Genomic DNA, 13,279 nt, shown 5'->3' on the forward strand with positions numbered 1-13,279 from the left:
CAGGTAAAAAAGACTCCATGCACAAAGAGCGTATTGCTGTACATGCATCTAATAGTACTTGTGTACGGTGTCCTTCAATATTGTCTATATAATGTGTAAATACAGAGAAGATTTGATGTTGCTCACTTACCTTGCTCCTCTGCCAATATGAGATATAACTAGATACTTAACAGTGTTTCTCATTCTTGCATGCCTTTTTCATTGGAATGATATAAATTGACGTTGTCACGCAATTTCAGTTTTGTGAGAGGCTATACAATAGTCTTCCTATTTTCTGGGAAGACAAGACACAGAAAACAGCTGACCAATTTAATTGTATAGTATTATGAAAGATAATCCGCTAATATGACTTGGGTTCATACTTTCAAATGGAGCACTATGCCCTCGTAGTGTTTGACAATAATTGTATAAAAGTAAAAAAAATAAAACTAGAGACCATGTTGTGATGTGGGGTATGACCCCTTCCCTACTTCCCCTACCTCAGGCACCGAATTGGACCATCCATCTTTGAACTCCGCCTTGATTTAGTACAAACAGGTAAAATGTAATGACCTATTCCAGTGGTTATTGAGCCAGGGGCCCTTCACAACAACATTTTGGCATTGCACTCTACCATTGGCCTACTCAGGCCTTGCTTGTAATACATTTATTGCATGAATGCTAATCTTGAAATGTATCCCAATATTACGACCACATTTGTTATTTATGTTTGTAAGACCCTATTTTCCGTGACAGAAACTACCGGCGCCGTGGCTTAGTTGGTTAAAGCGCCTGTCTAGTAAACAGGAGATCCTGGGTTCGAATCCCAGCGGTGCCTTTTACTGAATTTCTGTTTTTGGTTGTTTACTACTGATTTCATTTCTTTATGAAATACGATTAAACGTATACCTTTAAACACATTTATCTCATTTTAGTAATATGCTCCGTGGCTTCTGTGAACATGCAGAAATTAAGCCAAGCGGGTTTGCAGTCCACCCCTCTGACCACACGGGGGCGGCAGTGAAAGGGCTGATGAGCCCAGAATCCGCCGGGCTACAATGGAGGGATGGGGTGAAGAAAATCATGCAGCAACCGTATCTAGGATTTACTCTTCATTTAAACCAGAAGAACGCCGTTTATGGTGTGTAAAGTGTATTTTAGGACGATGACTACAGTTTCTATCCAACTGTTTGTTTCGTTTCATCCGCGTGTGAGTAGGGAGGAAGACATTTAAACAAATAATAACGAAGACCACTTTGTCCTATGCGGCAAGCTAATGAGTGGGCTAATGTGGAGCGGAAGTTAGATTGTTTTGCCTTCAAAATAAGAGCTGTGAAGCCCTTTCATCTTACACAGATTGTTTTAACCTTTAACCCTAACAGTTTGCACAGTGTTACAACCATCAATTGAGTAAAGTTAGTCCTTCCCATGTCTTCCGTCTTCAATATAATTTCCTTGTTGTTAACAGTTTTGCTTATTAGTGATATATTTTATTCTTGATTATAGTCTATTAATATTCTTGTACTGATCCACACCAACAACAAAAACAAATCTATTTTTTGGTGCAAGGTTGCCCGGGTACCTTTCCACAAACTGGAAGCTGCACAGCTGAACTATGATCAATTTTTCGTGAACATTTCACGTTTTTTCCCCCTGGATCAGTGTCAGAAAATTCCTACTACATCCACACTTATTGATTTAATGTATACATTTATCTATTTAGTTAATCAAACATCACCTGTATATGAGTTTCCAACAAGCATACTGAAAATGCACTATTTATTGCAAATTATTGGTGTTTCTCAAAACGCTACAAGACTTTTATTTTGAAGACGTTGACCGGAAACCGCGTGGCTTGCCGTAGCTACCTTGACCCTGGTGTCTTGGCTACAGCTGCGAAGGACACAATGCATTTCCATGGGGAGCAGCCTTTGGTGCGTCTGAGCTGAACACAGATGCGGGAGCTTCGCTGGAGGACACAGATGTCCAGCGAACCGTGGACATTGTGTCCGAGATAAGAGCAGAAGTCCCCGGCGGACCATGGGACTGACGGGGCCGCTGCTCCGGCTGCTGTGGCTCCGCTCCGCTCTGCTCTGTGCAGGTGAGAAACAACAATGCACCCACACTGTGTTTAGATGGGAGTCTGTGCTGTTTATCCTCCTGAAGATATACGGTTCTGTGCAAGGGGATGACATTACACAGGTAATCCAATGAGTCTGTTTTCTTTGATATTTGCTGGCGGCCTGTTTATCATCATTGGAGGTCTTGTAGTTTTTAAAGCTTCTAACGTCACCGACTACCACAGCAGTGCACTCTTTAAACTTGATGTTCACCCCTGGATAGGAGTGGATGTTACTGAGCCCTCCGCTCGCTCCTGTGTCACTCTGCTAAAGTGATCTGTTAGATGAAGGAATGAATAGTGTTTGCATTGTTGTGATCGGATGCAGTGAGAAGATGAGGATCATCCTCTGCAGAAGCCTGCGGGGGCATTGATCTGTGGTGGGTAAATGATCGGGGTTAGTGTGGAAACATGGATGCTCTTTCACAAATGTGATGCTGCTATCAGCATTACATCACTGCTTCTCTGCAGTCACCCCCCCTCCCCCTCCCTCTCCCTCTCCCGCTCTCTCTCTCTCTCTCTCTCTCTCCCCCCCCCCCCCCCTCTCTCTCGTCATGTCCTCTAGTTACTTTATTGGCATGGAAATAAAGGAGAAGAATAGCAAATCGACAAAACGGGGTGTTGTGTTTTAGAGGTGTGTGGGGGCCGAGAGAACAAGTTGTCACACACCATCACATCAGACACACACTATCCCAAGCACATGCAGTACTTGTTTTGGTACCTTCTCACACACTACCTTGTCTCTCTCTCTCTCTCTCTCACACACACACACACACACACACACACACACACACACACACACACACACCATTCAAACCAATCCTATCTCTTTAGTTCAAATGTATTTTAGACACATTTCCAGAGCTTTAAGGGATTACTTTGTGCCTTTGAAAACACCGCTAATGAAGACTTAATATACTGCCACAGCTCAGCCAAATGAAATCTAAAGCCAAACTGAATCCAACTGTTCCGCTCCCGGTACTCTGTACTGTGGTCAGTGGTCGGGTGTGACCATAGGTAATATAGGGCTGCACTACCGGGTACAATTTTGCTGCAGTTTTATTAGTTTGTTATTTTATACTTCTAGTCCACTACATTAATTTAACAGCGATATTTGCTTTTGAGTTAAAGATTGTACCTTAAAAACAATCTAATAATGTCACATTATGTCAAATATATCACTCACAGGGACCATTTTCTGCATAATGAGAACTTATTTTGGATATTGTAGGTAAATCTAGCTGATAGTACTTCTGTACCTTCACTAAAGTACGGGCTTGAATGTAGGACTGTACTTGTAATGGAGTTTTTTGTGTTTTTATCAGTACTTTTACTTAAGTAAATCATCACTGACTGAATATAATGTATTGTCATCAGTTCATGTTGTTGATGTTCTATTAAATCTCTTTTTACTCATTTGATGAACTTGTTGGCAGCTATTGCTTCAGGTTTCTGGTTGAACATACTGGAAGAATAAACAGCACACCTTGAGAGCAATGAACAGAGTCTTACGTTGAGAAAAAAAGCTAGTTTCACCCCATCTTCCAGTGTCTCGTAGCTGCAGTGCATTCTGGTCCTTCGAGGCTACTAACTTTCACTTTCAATTATCAAAATCAAAAGTAGGATCGGTTTGTATGAAGACATTATTTCAATTTGACCATATGACCTTAGTGTGGTCCATTCCTAAACAAATATGATGGTTCTTTCACACCCATACATGTAGCTGTGTCCTTTTAAAGAGTTTGAAAATGTGAAAGACACTTGTCAAGGAATATAACCATCCATCTGTTGATCTTTATGAATCTGGATAGTCCGACAAAGCCACAGCCGTCAGTGTTGGAAAAAGGAAAAGAGAATTCAATCCAATGGTGACCATAAACTTGAAAGTCTAATTGAATTGTGGAAGTAGAGCTTCTTGACACCCCTAGAGGCTAATATGGGTAGAGAAACTGGTATTTCTTTTTTCTCCAGTGACCTCTTAGTTACAATGATTTGAATTCATGCACCGGTTTAACTGAAACAAAAAAAAAATCAGCTTTACCTGCAAACTCCATTTCGCCTCTGACGCTCCATATAAACATGAGAGGGGACTAAACACCGGTGAACTCAACATTTCAGAACGTCCTGAAGATGCTGAACCTGTGGCTTTGAGTTTGAAGGCAGAGGAAACTGCCGTAGAATTAATACAATATGTATAATAATACAAAATGTGATTTCATTTTAAACACCAGCTGTTGTTGTGAAATACAGTCAAAACTGTGATCGAACACCAAACAGCAACATCGCACAGATCTGCTTTACAGACTACTTGGTCCAGTCCGGTCTTGTGTGTGTGTGTGTGTATTTGTGTGTGTGCTAAGGTAGCTGTGTCGGGGTAGTCCATATCCATCACTGAGCTCTAAAGGATTCCTCCCCCCACCCTCTAGTTTCACTGTGCTGACTTAACTTTATTTTTCAAGAAATCCTGAAACAAACACACACCATCAGCAGAAGAGGTCAGGCTCTGTGCTGCTGTGTGACAACACAGGGTAATTGTTAAGCAGTTCAGCTATAGTTCTGTCTCTCTTTGGTTCCGGTTAATTAAGAGGCTTGTTAGACAGCTTCCTCTTGCACGTGTGGCATTCCTACTGCGGCATTAAGCAGTGAGATGGTTAAACATAGCAGCTTTATATTTTTGTCCCCAGCATATGAGAGACAATGAAATCCTTCCCATTGATGTTACATTTACTTCCCAATTTAACTTATTAATATATCATTTTCCCCTGGCATTAACCCTTCTGTTTTAAAGGTCCCATATTGTAAAAAGTTAGTCTTTTTTTATTATAAAGCAGGTGGAGGTGCTATATAAATACTGTGAAAGTATCAAAACGCTCAATCCACGGAGAAATGCACACAGCCAATATTCAGAAACTGTGTCTTTAAAGCGAGCCGCCAGGACTTCTGTACGGTTGGGATGTCACAATAATATTAAAGGTAGTGCCACTACAGGGCCGTTATAGTCCTTCCCTAGCTGCAATGGTGCAGAGATGCAGAGTGCGCAAATGTGGAAGACACGGAAACACTGACCAATCAGAGCAGACTGGGCTTTTTCGGAGGGGGGGGGTGAATACAGGTATATTCAGACATACCGTATGAAAAATAGCATGTGTTTTTCAAACATTAAAGCATGTAAACATGTTCTAGTAGAATCCCAACATATAAGTATGCATTTGAAAATGAGCATAATATGGGACCTTTAAAACAGCTGAGAAAACAATAGCACCCATTGCCTGTACTGTATAGAGGTCTCTGTGTCTGATTCCTGCTGCTCCTCTTGGCCACCTCACACCGTGTGTTGTTCCCTGGGGCAATGGTGTGATGGTAGCAGGCGATGCTGTTGCCAAGGCAGCCACTTCGACTGCTGCTGCTTCTGTTTTAGCCCCAATGTGATCAGTATAGAGCTCCCCTGAAAGGCACTAATGTCATTTGTCTTGTTGAGGCACTGTTTTAAGCTTTTGGCACTGAGACAAAAGATGAGGATCTAACAAAACATGATGCATTTCTGTTGAATGCAGCAGCAATGTAGCAATGTCCTTTAAAGCATTACTGGTCCTGGTTCTGGTATGCTAAAGTCATGACAAATTCTGTGTGCAAGAGTTTGAATGAGTGTTTGTGTGTGTGTGTGTGTGTGTGTGTGTTCTGGCAGTAGCAGTATGGATCCTGCTGAGCATGTATAATTCTTAGTTCATCATGAACAAAGGAACAGACCATATCTGTCTTGTGAGTGGTAGAGTAGTTTCCTTCTTAGAATGTAACCATGATACAGACACACTGGCCCTCATTTATCAAACGAACGTACAGCAGAAAAACGTGCGTACGACCATTTCCTGGCAAACGTCGGCATTTATCAATTTGGACGTGAGCGGGAGCTACGATCAAATCTCATGTCAGGTCTGAGATCGTGTACGCACATTTGAGCCTGTGTATTTGCGGTGCAGCACAGCAAAACCTGTCAGAAAATAATGAACAAACCTCAGCTGCCATTAGGCATAAGCAGTCACATATTAAGAACAGATCAAAATGGATTCTTAAAACGAATAAAAAAAATAAAAATTGTGGTTGGAGCAATTGATTGTACTCATGTGCGTCTGAAGGCACCATCCATGAATGATCACGCATTCATCAATCGCAAAAACTACCACTCGATAAATGTACGGGTGATTTGTGATGCCAAGCTGTCGCTTTTAAATGTGGCGGTCAGGTGGCCGGGGGGGACACACACGATTCTTTTAAATATCAAAACAGCTCGGCTCCAGCCCCCTGCGACCCCGACATTGACAAATGAATGAATGTGTTGGGGGCGGCTGCAGCAAGACGCACTGCAGAGTCAAAGTCATCTCCTTGGTTCGTGGCTACCCTCGATAAATTGCATTAAATCAAACAAGGTATCAGATGATGAACATCTTGGTATGGTTCTTCTAGGTGACAAAGGTTATCCTCTAACAGAATACCTAATAACCCCGCTGGCAAACCCCGCTACAGAGCAAGAGCGCAGGTGTTGTGCAGTATTCAGCACCCCTGCCGTGAAATGCACCCCCTCGCATTATAGGTGATATTCTGGATCAGAAGGCTGTTGTTTCCACCTATAGGAGTAGTTAATATACAGAACTAACTTAATACGGCACAACACCTGTCCAACAGTGCGCACAGGCGCACACGGGTCACAGCTTCGGGTTGACTGCCTCCGTTATTTTTTTCCGTACAGCGTTTTTATGGGCCCCTGTTATTCCACTCTTAAGACTTCCAAATAGCACATCTTTATTTTGCTCCATCTCGGATGTCAGGATGCCGATCTCTGTGTCGGAAAAGTTTCTTTTCTTCACAGCGTTCCTTCTCTCCGTGTTTGACCTCAGTGGGCGAGGCCTCCGAACCAGGAATATTTAGGGGCGTAACATGTTAAAGACGATCGAATTCAGCCACCGCATTTATCAAGGCCCGCTCATTCGTACGCTGAGATTGGTCCGATACGAATGTTTCATAAATCACACGTGGGTCCTGTCCTACGACCAATTCTGCGCTCAGATCTGCGCCCGTTTTCACGAAAGATTGATAAATGAGGCCCATTAACTCTACCTCCGCTCTGTCTGCATCTCTCTTCTCTTGGAACAACATTTTGCTTTTGTAAAATGTGCTTTGGTAGAATGTCTCCTCCTCTTTGGCTGCTGGTAGGGTCCCAGTACACCGGTTCACAGTAGACAGACTGCAGCGCTCAATACTGGACACGTTTAAAAAAAAAAGTTCTTCTTCTTCTTCTTCTCCTCCTTCTCCTTCTCCTTCTCCTTCTCCTTCTTCTTCTTCTTCTTCTTCTTCTTCTTCACCGCATACACCATACTTCCAGAGATACTCAATATATGGATTGCCAAAAACTACAGAGCCCAGCTTTATTTATTTTTTACGTTAGTTTTATTATTATCCAAATGATCATACTTATTTAGTCATCTTTATCAATATAGTTCATCTCCGTTTACCTTTTTGTGTGTCCTTTTCCAGCATGTATTATTTATATATGTATGTATTTAAATATCTATTTGACTTTTATCAATATTTTATTTATGTACTTAACTCTTAATTATATCATTTACCTTATATTTTAAAGTCTAACATGTTACATACATTACTCTTTTTTATTACTTTAATATTATATACTTTTGTACTATTATTATTTTATTATAATATTATTTCAAGTATGTAGTATCTAGTTCTTTTCTAAAAAAAGAAATCACAGGCCTATTTGTGAGTAGTTTTGAACAATTTACAACTTCAGTAGATAAAGTGTGTAAAGTCAGAAAGTACTGAGAGAGCTGGTTTTGCTCTTTATTATATATCATAGCATTCATGAAGACCTATCAGTGTAAAACAATATAAACTTCTTTCAGGTCAGTGTTTTTTTACAGGCTGACCTCCCTAACGTGTGTGTTCCCATCGCCCTCTGTCTCCTTGTTTCCCAGCAGCAGGCTGCAGTGAGAGAGTGGAGGTCCATGCAGAGCGGAGGGGTGTGATCTACAGCCCGTCCTGGCCTTTAAACTACCCCCCTGGAGTCAACTGCAGCTGGCACATCCAGGGGGGTCAGGGAGAGGTCATCACCATCAGGTAGAATACCTCACTCAAATACAGCGTACACGCACACACACACACACACACACACACACACACACACACACACACACACACACACACACACACACACACACACACACACACACACACACACACACACATTTGTTGTTGAGTAACCACCTGAGATTATCCCTCCTCTGCTCTAGTTTCCGTAACTTTGACGTAGCGGAGTCGAGAAGTTGTTTGGCTGACTGGCTACTGCTGATGCCCACGAGGAACGGGGAATCCAGACTGTGTGGCTCCACGCTTCCTCCACCCTTCATCTCCACCAGGGGGCGTGTGTGGCTCTATTTCCACTCTCAGGCCAACAGCTCCGGGCAAGCCCAGGGCTTTCGCCTCTCCTACATCAGAGGTAAGCTGGATCGTCACCTTTTGTCCAATCCTTAACCCGAGTGAAGCTACATTTGTAGTCTTAGAATGTGTAAACTATAAACAATTTGAAATATAAGAAGTGAAATTGTCAGTAAAGATGAGGCAAAATTACTATACCTACTCAATACTAAATTACTAAATGAATTAGTCAAACTGCATTCTGTTGTTTCACTCAGCTCGATGCTAACTTGTCAGTTTGTGTTATGTTAGAATCTTTCTCATGAGTTTATAGCTGGTGTTGCAATCTGTCACTTTCGTTTCTCTGTAGGTCACCTGGGTCAGAGCAGCTGTCAGTCAGATGAATTCCTGTGTGGGAATGGGAAGTGTCTTCCTCGCTCATGGAAGTGCAACGGTCAGGATGAATGTGGCGATGCTACAGACGAACGCAGCTGCTCCCCCCCTCCCACTGACGCCCGGCCTGGCCTCTGCCCCTTCGGTTCTCTCCCGTGCACTGAGGCCCAGTCCACCCGCTGTCTGCCTGCCTCCCTGCACTGCAACGGAGCCCGTGACTGTCCCGATGGCACCGACGAGCTGGGTTGCCCCGACACCACCTGTGGCAAACGTTTGGGGAACTTCTATGGCTCCTTTGCTTCCCCAGATTTTTTCCGAGTTAACAGGAGTGCTGTAACAGAGCGCAGATGTTCGTGGTCGCTGGACACCCAGGACCCCAAGCCCATCGTGCTGCAGCTGGACCTGCAGCTAGGGCCCGGAGACTCGCTGCATGTCTATGATGGCCTGCTGCAGCGTGCAGAGTACCTTTTACAGGTACTGTCGTACCATAACAACAGGCGCCCGGCCCTGCTAGAGTCGAGTCGGGGGCAGATGAGTGTTTTGTACATGGCCCAGCCTCACAGCCCCGGACGTGGCTTCAACGCCACATACCAGGTATTGCAAACTGGCAATAGTGCATCCTGTTTCTAAGAAAACTTGTGCCATTGTCTCCAGATTTAAACCCCTCATTCGTCTCCATCTGTCTCTCACAAACATCTTATTTTGGGTTAATTTCACCATTTCTAACTACATTTAAGAATCAACACTTTTCTGAATAGTCATTTTGAAAGTAAGAGTGCAGGAGTTGTTCTGTTGTACCAGAGACCAAAATCAATCAAGCAGAGAAGAAGTCGTCCTCTTGGTCAGTGATGTATTTCTCCTCCGCCCTTTCAGGTCAAAGGTTACTGTTTTCCCGGCGAGCGTCCCTGTGGCAGTGATCAGGGCTGCTACTCTGAACACCAACGCTGTGACGGATACTGGCACTGCCCGTCTGGCCGCGACGAGGAAGCCTGCCCGACATGCCCAGATGGGGAGTTCCCCTGCGAGGGTGGTACTGGAGTGTGCTACCCAGCCTCTGAGCGCTGCAACAACCAGAAGAGGTGCCCGGATGGGTCGGACGAGAAGAACTGCTACGACTGCCAGCCTGGAAACTTCCACTGTGGGACCAACCTGTGCATCTTTGAGACTTGGCGGTGTGACGGCCAGGAGGACTGCTTAGACGGCAGCGATGAGAGGGACTGCCTGGCAGCGGTTCCCAGGAAAGTGATCACGGCCGCCCTGATCGGCAGTCTGGTCTGCAGTCTCCTGCTGGTCATTGCCCTCGGCTGTGCCCTCAAACTCCACTCCCTCAGGAGTAGAGAGTACAGGTGCAGACATGATACCTCTATATCTGGCATTTGTTTCTGGCCCCTTTTATGTTTTGTAGTTCTAACAAAGCATTGAATAAATTAATCTATCACCATAGCAGCAAGTTTTATCTCCTAGATCAGTCCACACACTGTTATTTGCATTTTAGTGATCACCTTGAATTAACTCACTCTGTGAGTTCTTTCTCGTTTCTTATGTCCTGCTGTCTGTCTGCTCTCCTCCTTCCTTCTCTTGCTCTCGTTCTCGCAGAGCTTTCGAGACTCAGATGACCCGCATGGAGGCCGAGTTTGTTCAGAGAGAGGCCCCCCCTTCGTACGGTCAGTTAATCGCCCAGGGTCTCATTCCTCCGGTGGAGGATTTCCCAGTGTACAACCCCACCCAGGTAGTGTATTCACACACAATACTGGATGATATGAGCAAAAACTTGTATCTTGTATATCATTTTGTAAATTTACAATTATCTTGTGTGCCATAGTGTTTTGCTTTGAGAGAGTTCGTTATGGGCTATTAGTTGTTGTGTTAACATTTATAACCCAGTAAGAAGGGTATGCAGTTAATAGGGGTCCCCTCTCAATTCTCCCACAGCTTTCACTGTCCGTATCACTTTTTGCAGCAGCACTAACTCATGATGTGAGCATACTGGTGGTCTGTTATTTTTGAAGTTCTGGTAACCAGCAGCAGTAGAGCAATCATGACGCAGACAATGGCAGTCCACATCTCGTTATGAATTCAGCTCTGTTTCAGCAAACACCAAATGCTTCCATTATTATTATCTTTTGCCTTATTTATATTTATTTACCTTTATTTCTTGTGGGAAGTTAGATGTCAATGCCATTCTGATTTCTTTATGGTCACTACATAGACTGAATTAAATATGGACAAACAGGGAAATTATCTGTAGAGACCAAAACTGTTTTTGTACCAGGCTTTAAACATGTTTATTTCTGCTGTAAACTTTCACATTTTAACAAAAGGAACCCATGTTGGTTTCAGTTTCCAGCCCCCTTGGTTGCCTCTAGGGTGAATATCAAGCTACAGCCAGCAGCTATTTAGTTTAGCTTAGCATGAATACCTCCCAATAAGGTCCACCTACTGTACCGGCACATCTAAACAAAAATGAATACATTATATCTTGTTTTCTTGCTTGCTATCTACTTGGTAGTTTGATAGAAACAGAATGGTAGTTTCTCTCAATCTTCCTGTCTGTCTGCCCCCCCTCCTCCAGGCGTCCGTGTTACAGAACCTGCGGTTGGCGATGCGCAGACAGATAAGACGTCACTCAACGCGCCGCTCCACCTCCTCCTCATCCTCCTCTCGTCGGCGTCTCGGGCATCTGTGGAATCGCCTGTTCCACAGTGGAGGGCGAACCAGAGGCCACGCCCCCCTCCTTGACTCTCCTGGACCCACACAGATCACACTGGGGCTCCACAGCTACCGAACTGTGGGTGTGCAGGGGGCCCCCGCAAGGGCCAGGTCTGGAGCTGGGCTTGGGGAAGAGGTTGATGTAGTGAGTATGCCGGGCTCCTGCTGCTCAGCCACCATGGACCTTCACTCCTGCACGCCAGAGAGTCCTGCATCACCTCTGTCCTCACAGTCAGTGGACAGTGCAGAGGGGGGGGAACTATCACCTGTCAGCAGGGAAAGCAGTATGTTTCCACAGTCTGAGCCCCACACCCCTGTTCAGAGTGACTCTCCAGTCCACTGCGAACCCCCTACCACTCCCCACGAAGCCTCCATACCCCTGTGCCACACCCGGCCATCAAGGAAACTGGTCCTGGAGCTCGCTGTTAACCTAAAGGGGGTTTCCTTTAGACGTTACTCCCCCTTGGGGCCCTTGTCCCCTATCTCACCGCCCGTGTTTCCCAGCAGCTCCCAGACACCCACAACCCACCCTCAGTCCCAGGGGCTGGAAGTGACTTCACCTTCCTCGTCCTTGTCCTCTTCTGTGAAAGCAGAGGACAGCAACAGCCACTTTACTGTTGAAGTGCCAAGCAGGGAAATAAGAAGCAGGGATGAGATGGGGAGGGAGGGCAAGAGCAGGCTCTGCAGATTCAGTGATGAGGGAGGAGATTCAGGGAGGGAGACAACGCCATGCTGAAGAGTTTAGGGAGATACCCTCCTTCCCACACTCTGTTGAGACCTGGTGTCAGCAATATCTGCTCTGCTAAAGTGTCCTTGAAATGGGTCCCCGCCAGATCCAGAGGTCAGACCCGTACCATAGCCAACCACATGGAGGAAGTACAGTAGAATAGAATTAGCTTGTGTCCATTCAACACTTTGAGTGCATATAAATATGCATATGCACAATGCTATGCATTTGCAATGTTTTGCTAAGATGAATAAAACCAGCGTTGCTATTGCTTATGGTCTGTGTTTTACAGTAAATCTCTTTGTCAAACAGGATCTTAATGCTACAGCCCACAATGAAATGCAAACAGGCCCCCCTTTTTATGCTGTTTGGACAACATCCCATCATGAGCCTGTTCCAGAAAATCAAGCTAAATCTTGGCCATCATTACAAAACAATATTGGCAACATATTCTTATAACGCCAAAGTAGCCTTTGTGTCGTTACCCAGAGCCATAATGCACCGCTATATACTGTGAACCATGAAAGCCTGTTAAGTGATCACATTTAGGTTGTCACCATACCAGAATTTTAAAGTTCGATAAAATACTTGCATATAAAAAAAATGAATACTCAATACCACAGTAGAAAGAAAAAAAAAAGCCCTCGGCACAAACAATATGATCTTTTAAAAAACATTCTTAACACCTGCACACTGTGCTCCTACAGAAAAAGTAAGCAGTAGGTCTTTCGCAGTTGATACGATACAATATAGGCTTGGGCGGTATTGTCAAAATAAAACATCAAGAAAGGACAAAAGGAGACATTCCTACACCTATTTTCCTTATTAAATATAACCTTACTCCTTCTGAAAAGAGTAGCTTAATTGCATTGTTAATAAACTTGGTTAGTCTGTTACAGCAGTCACCAACTCTGGTTTTGTCCAAA

General features: G+C 44.2%; 1 protein-coding gene across 1 annotated transcript; it reads left to right on the forward strand.

Annotated features, from left to right (window-relative positions):
• Nucleotides 1–2,019: 2,019 nt before the first annotated feature.
• lrp3 (low density lipoprotein receptor-related protein 3) lies at nt 2,020–12,362 on the forward strand (the record flags this gene model as incomplete). Its single annotated transcript, XM_083925601.1, has 7 exons — nt 2,020–2,080; nt 8,089–8,227; nt 8,401–8,606; nt 8,895–9,511; nt 9,791–10,263; nt 10,514–10,646; nt 11,490–12,362. The coding sequence occupies 7 exons, from the start codon at nt 2,020–2,022 to the stop codon at nt 12,360–12,362; spliced, it is 2,502 nt and encodes an 833-aa protein (XP_083781727.1).
• Between the last annotated feature and the right edge of the window lie 917 nt (nt 12,363–13,279).

The sequence above is a fragment of the Echiichthys vipera genome (genome assembly GCF_963691815.1).
Source record: "Echiichthys vipera genome assembly, chromosome: 1".
Taxonomy (NCBI): Eukaryota; Metazoa; Chordata; class Actinopteri; order Perciformes; family Trachinidae; genus Echiichthys; species Echiichthys vipera.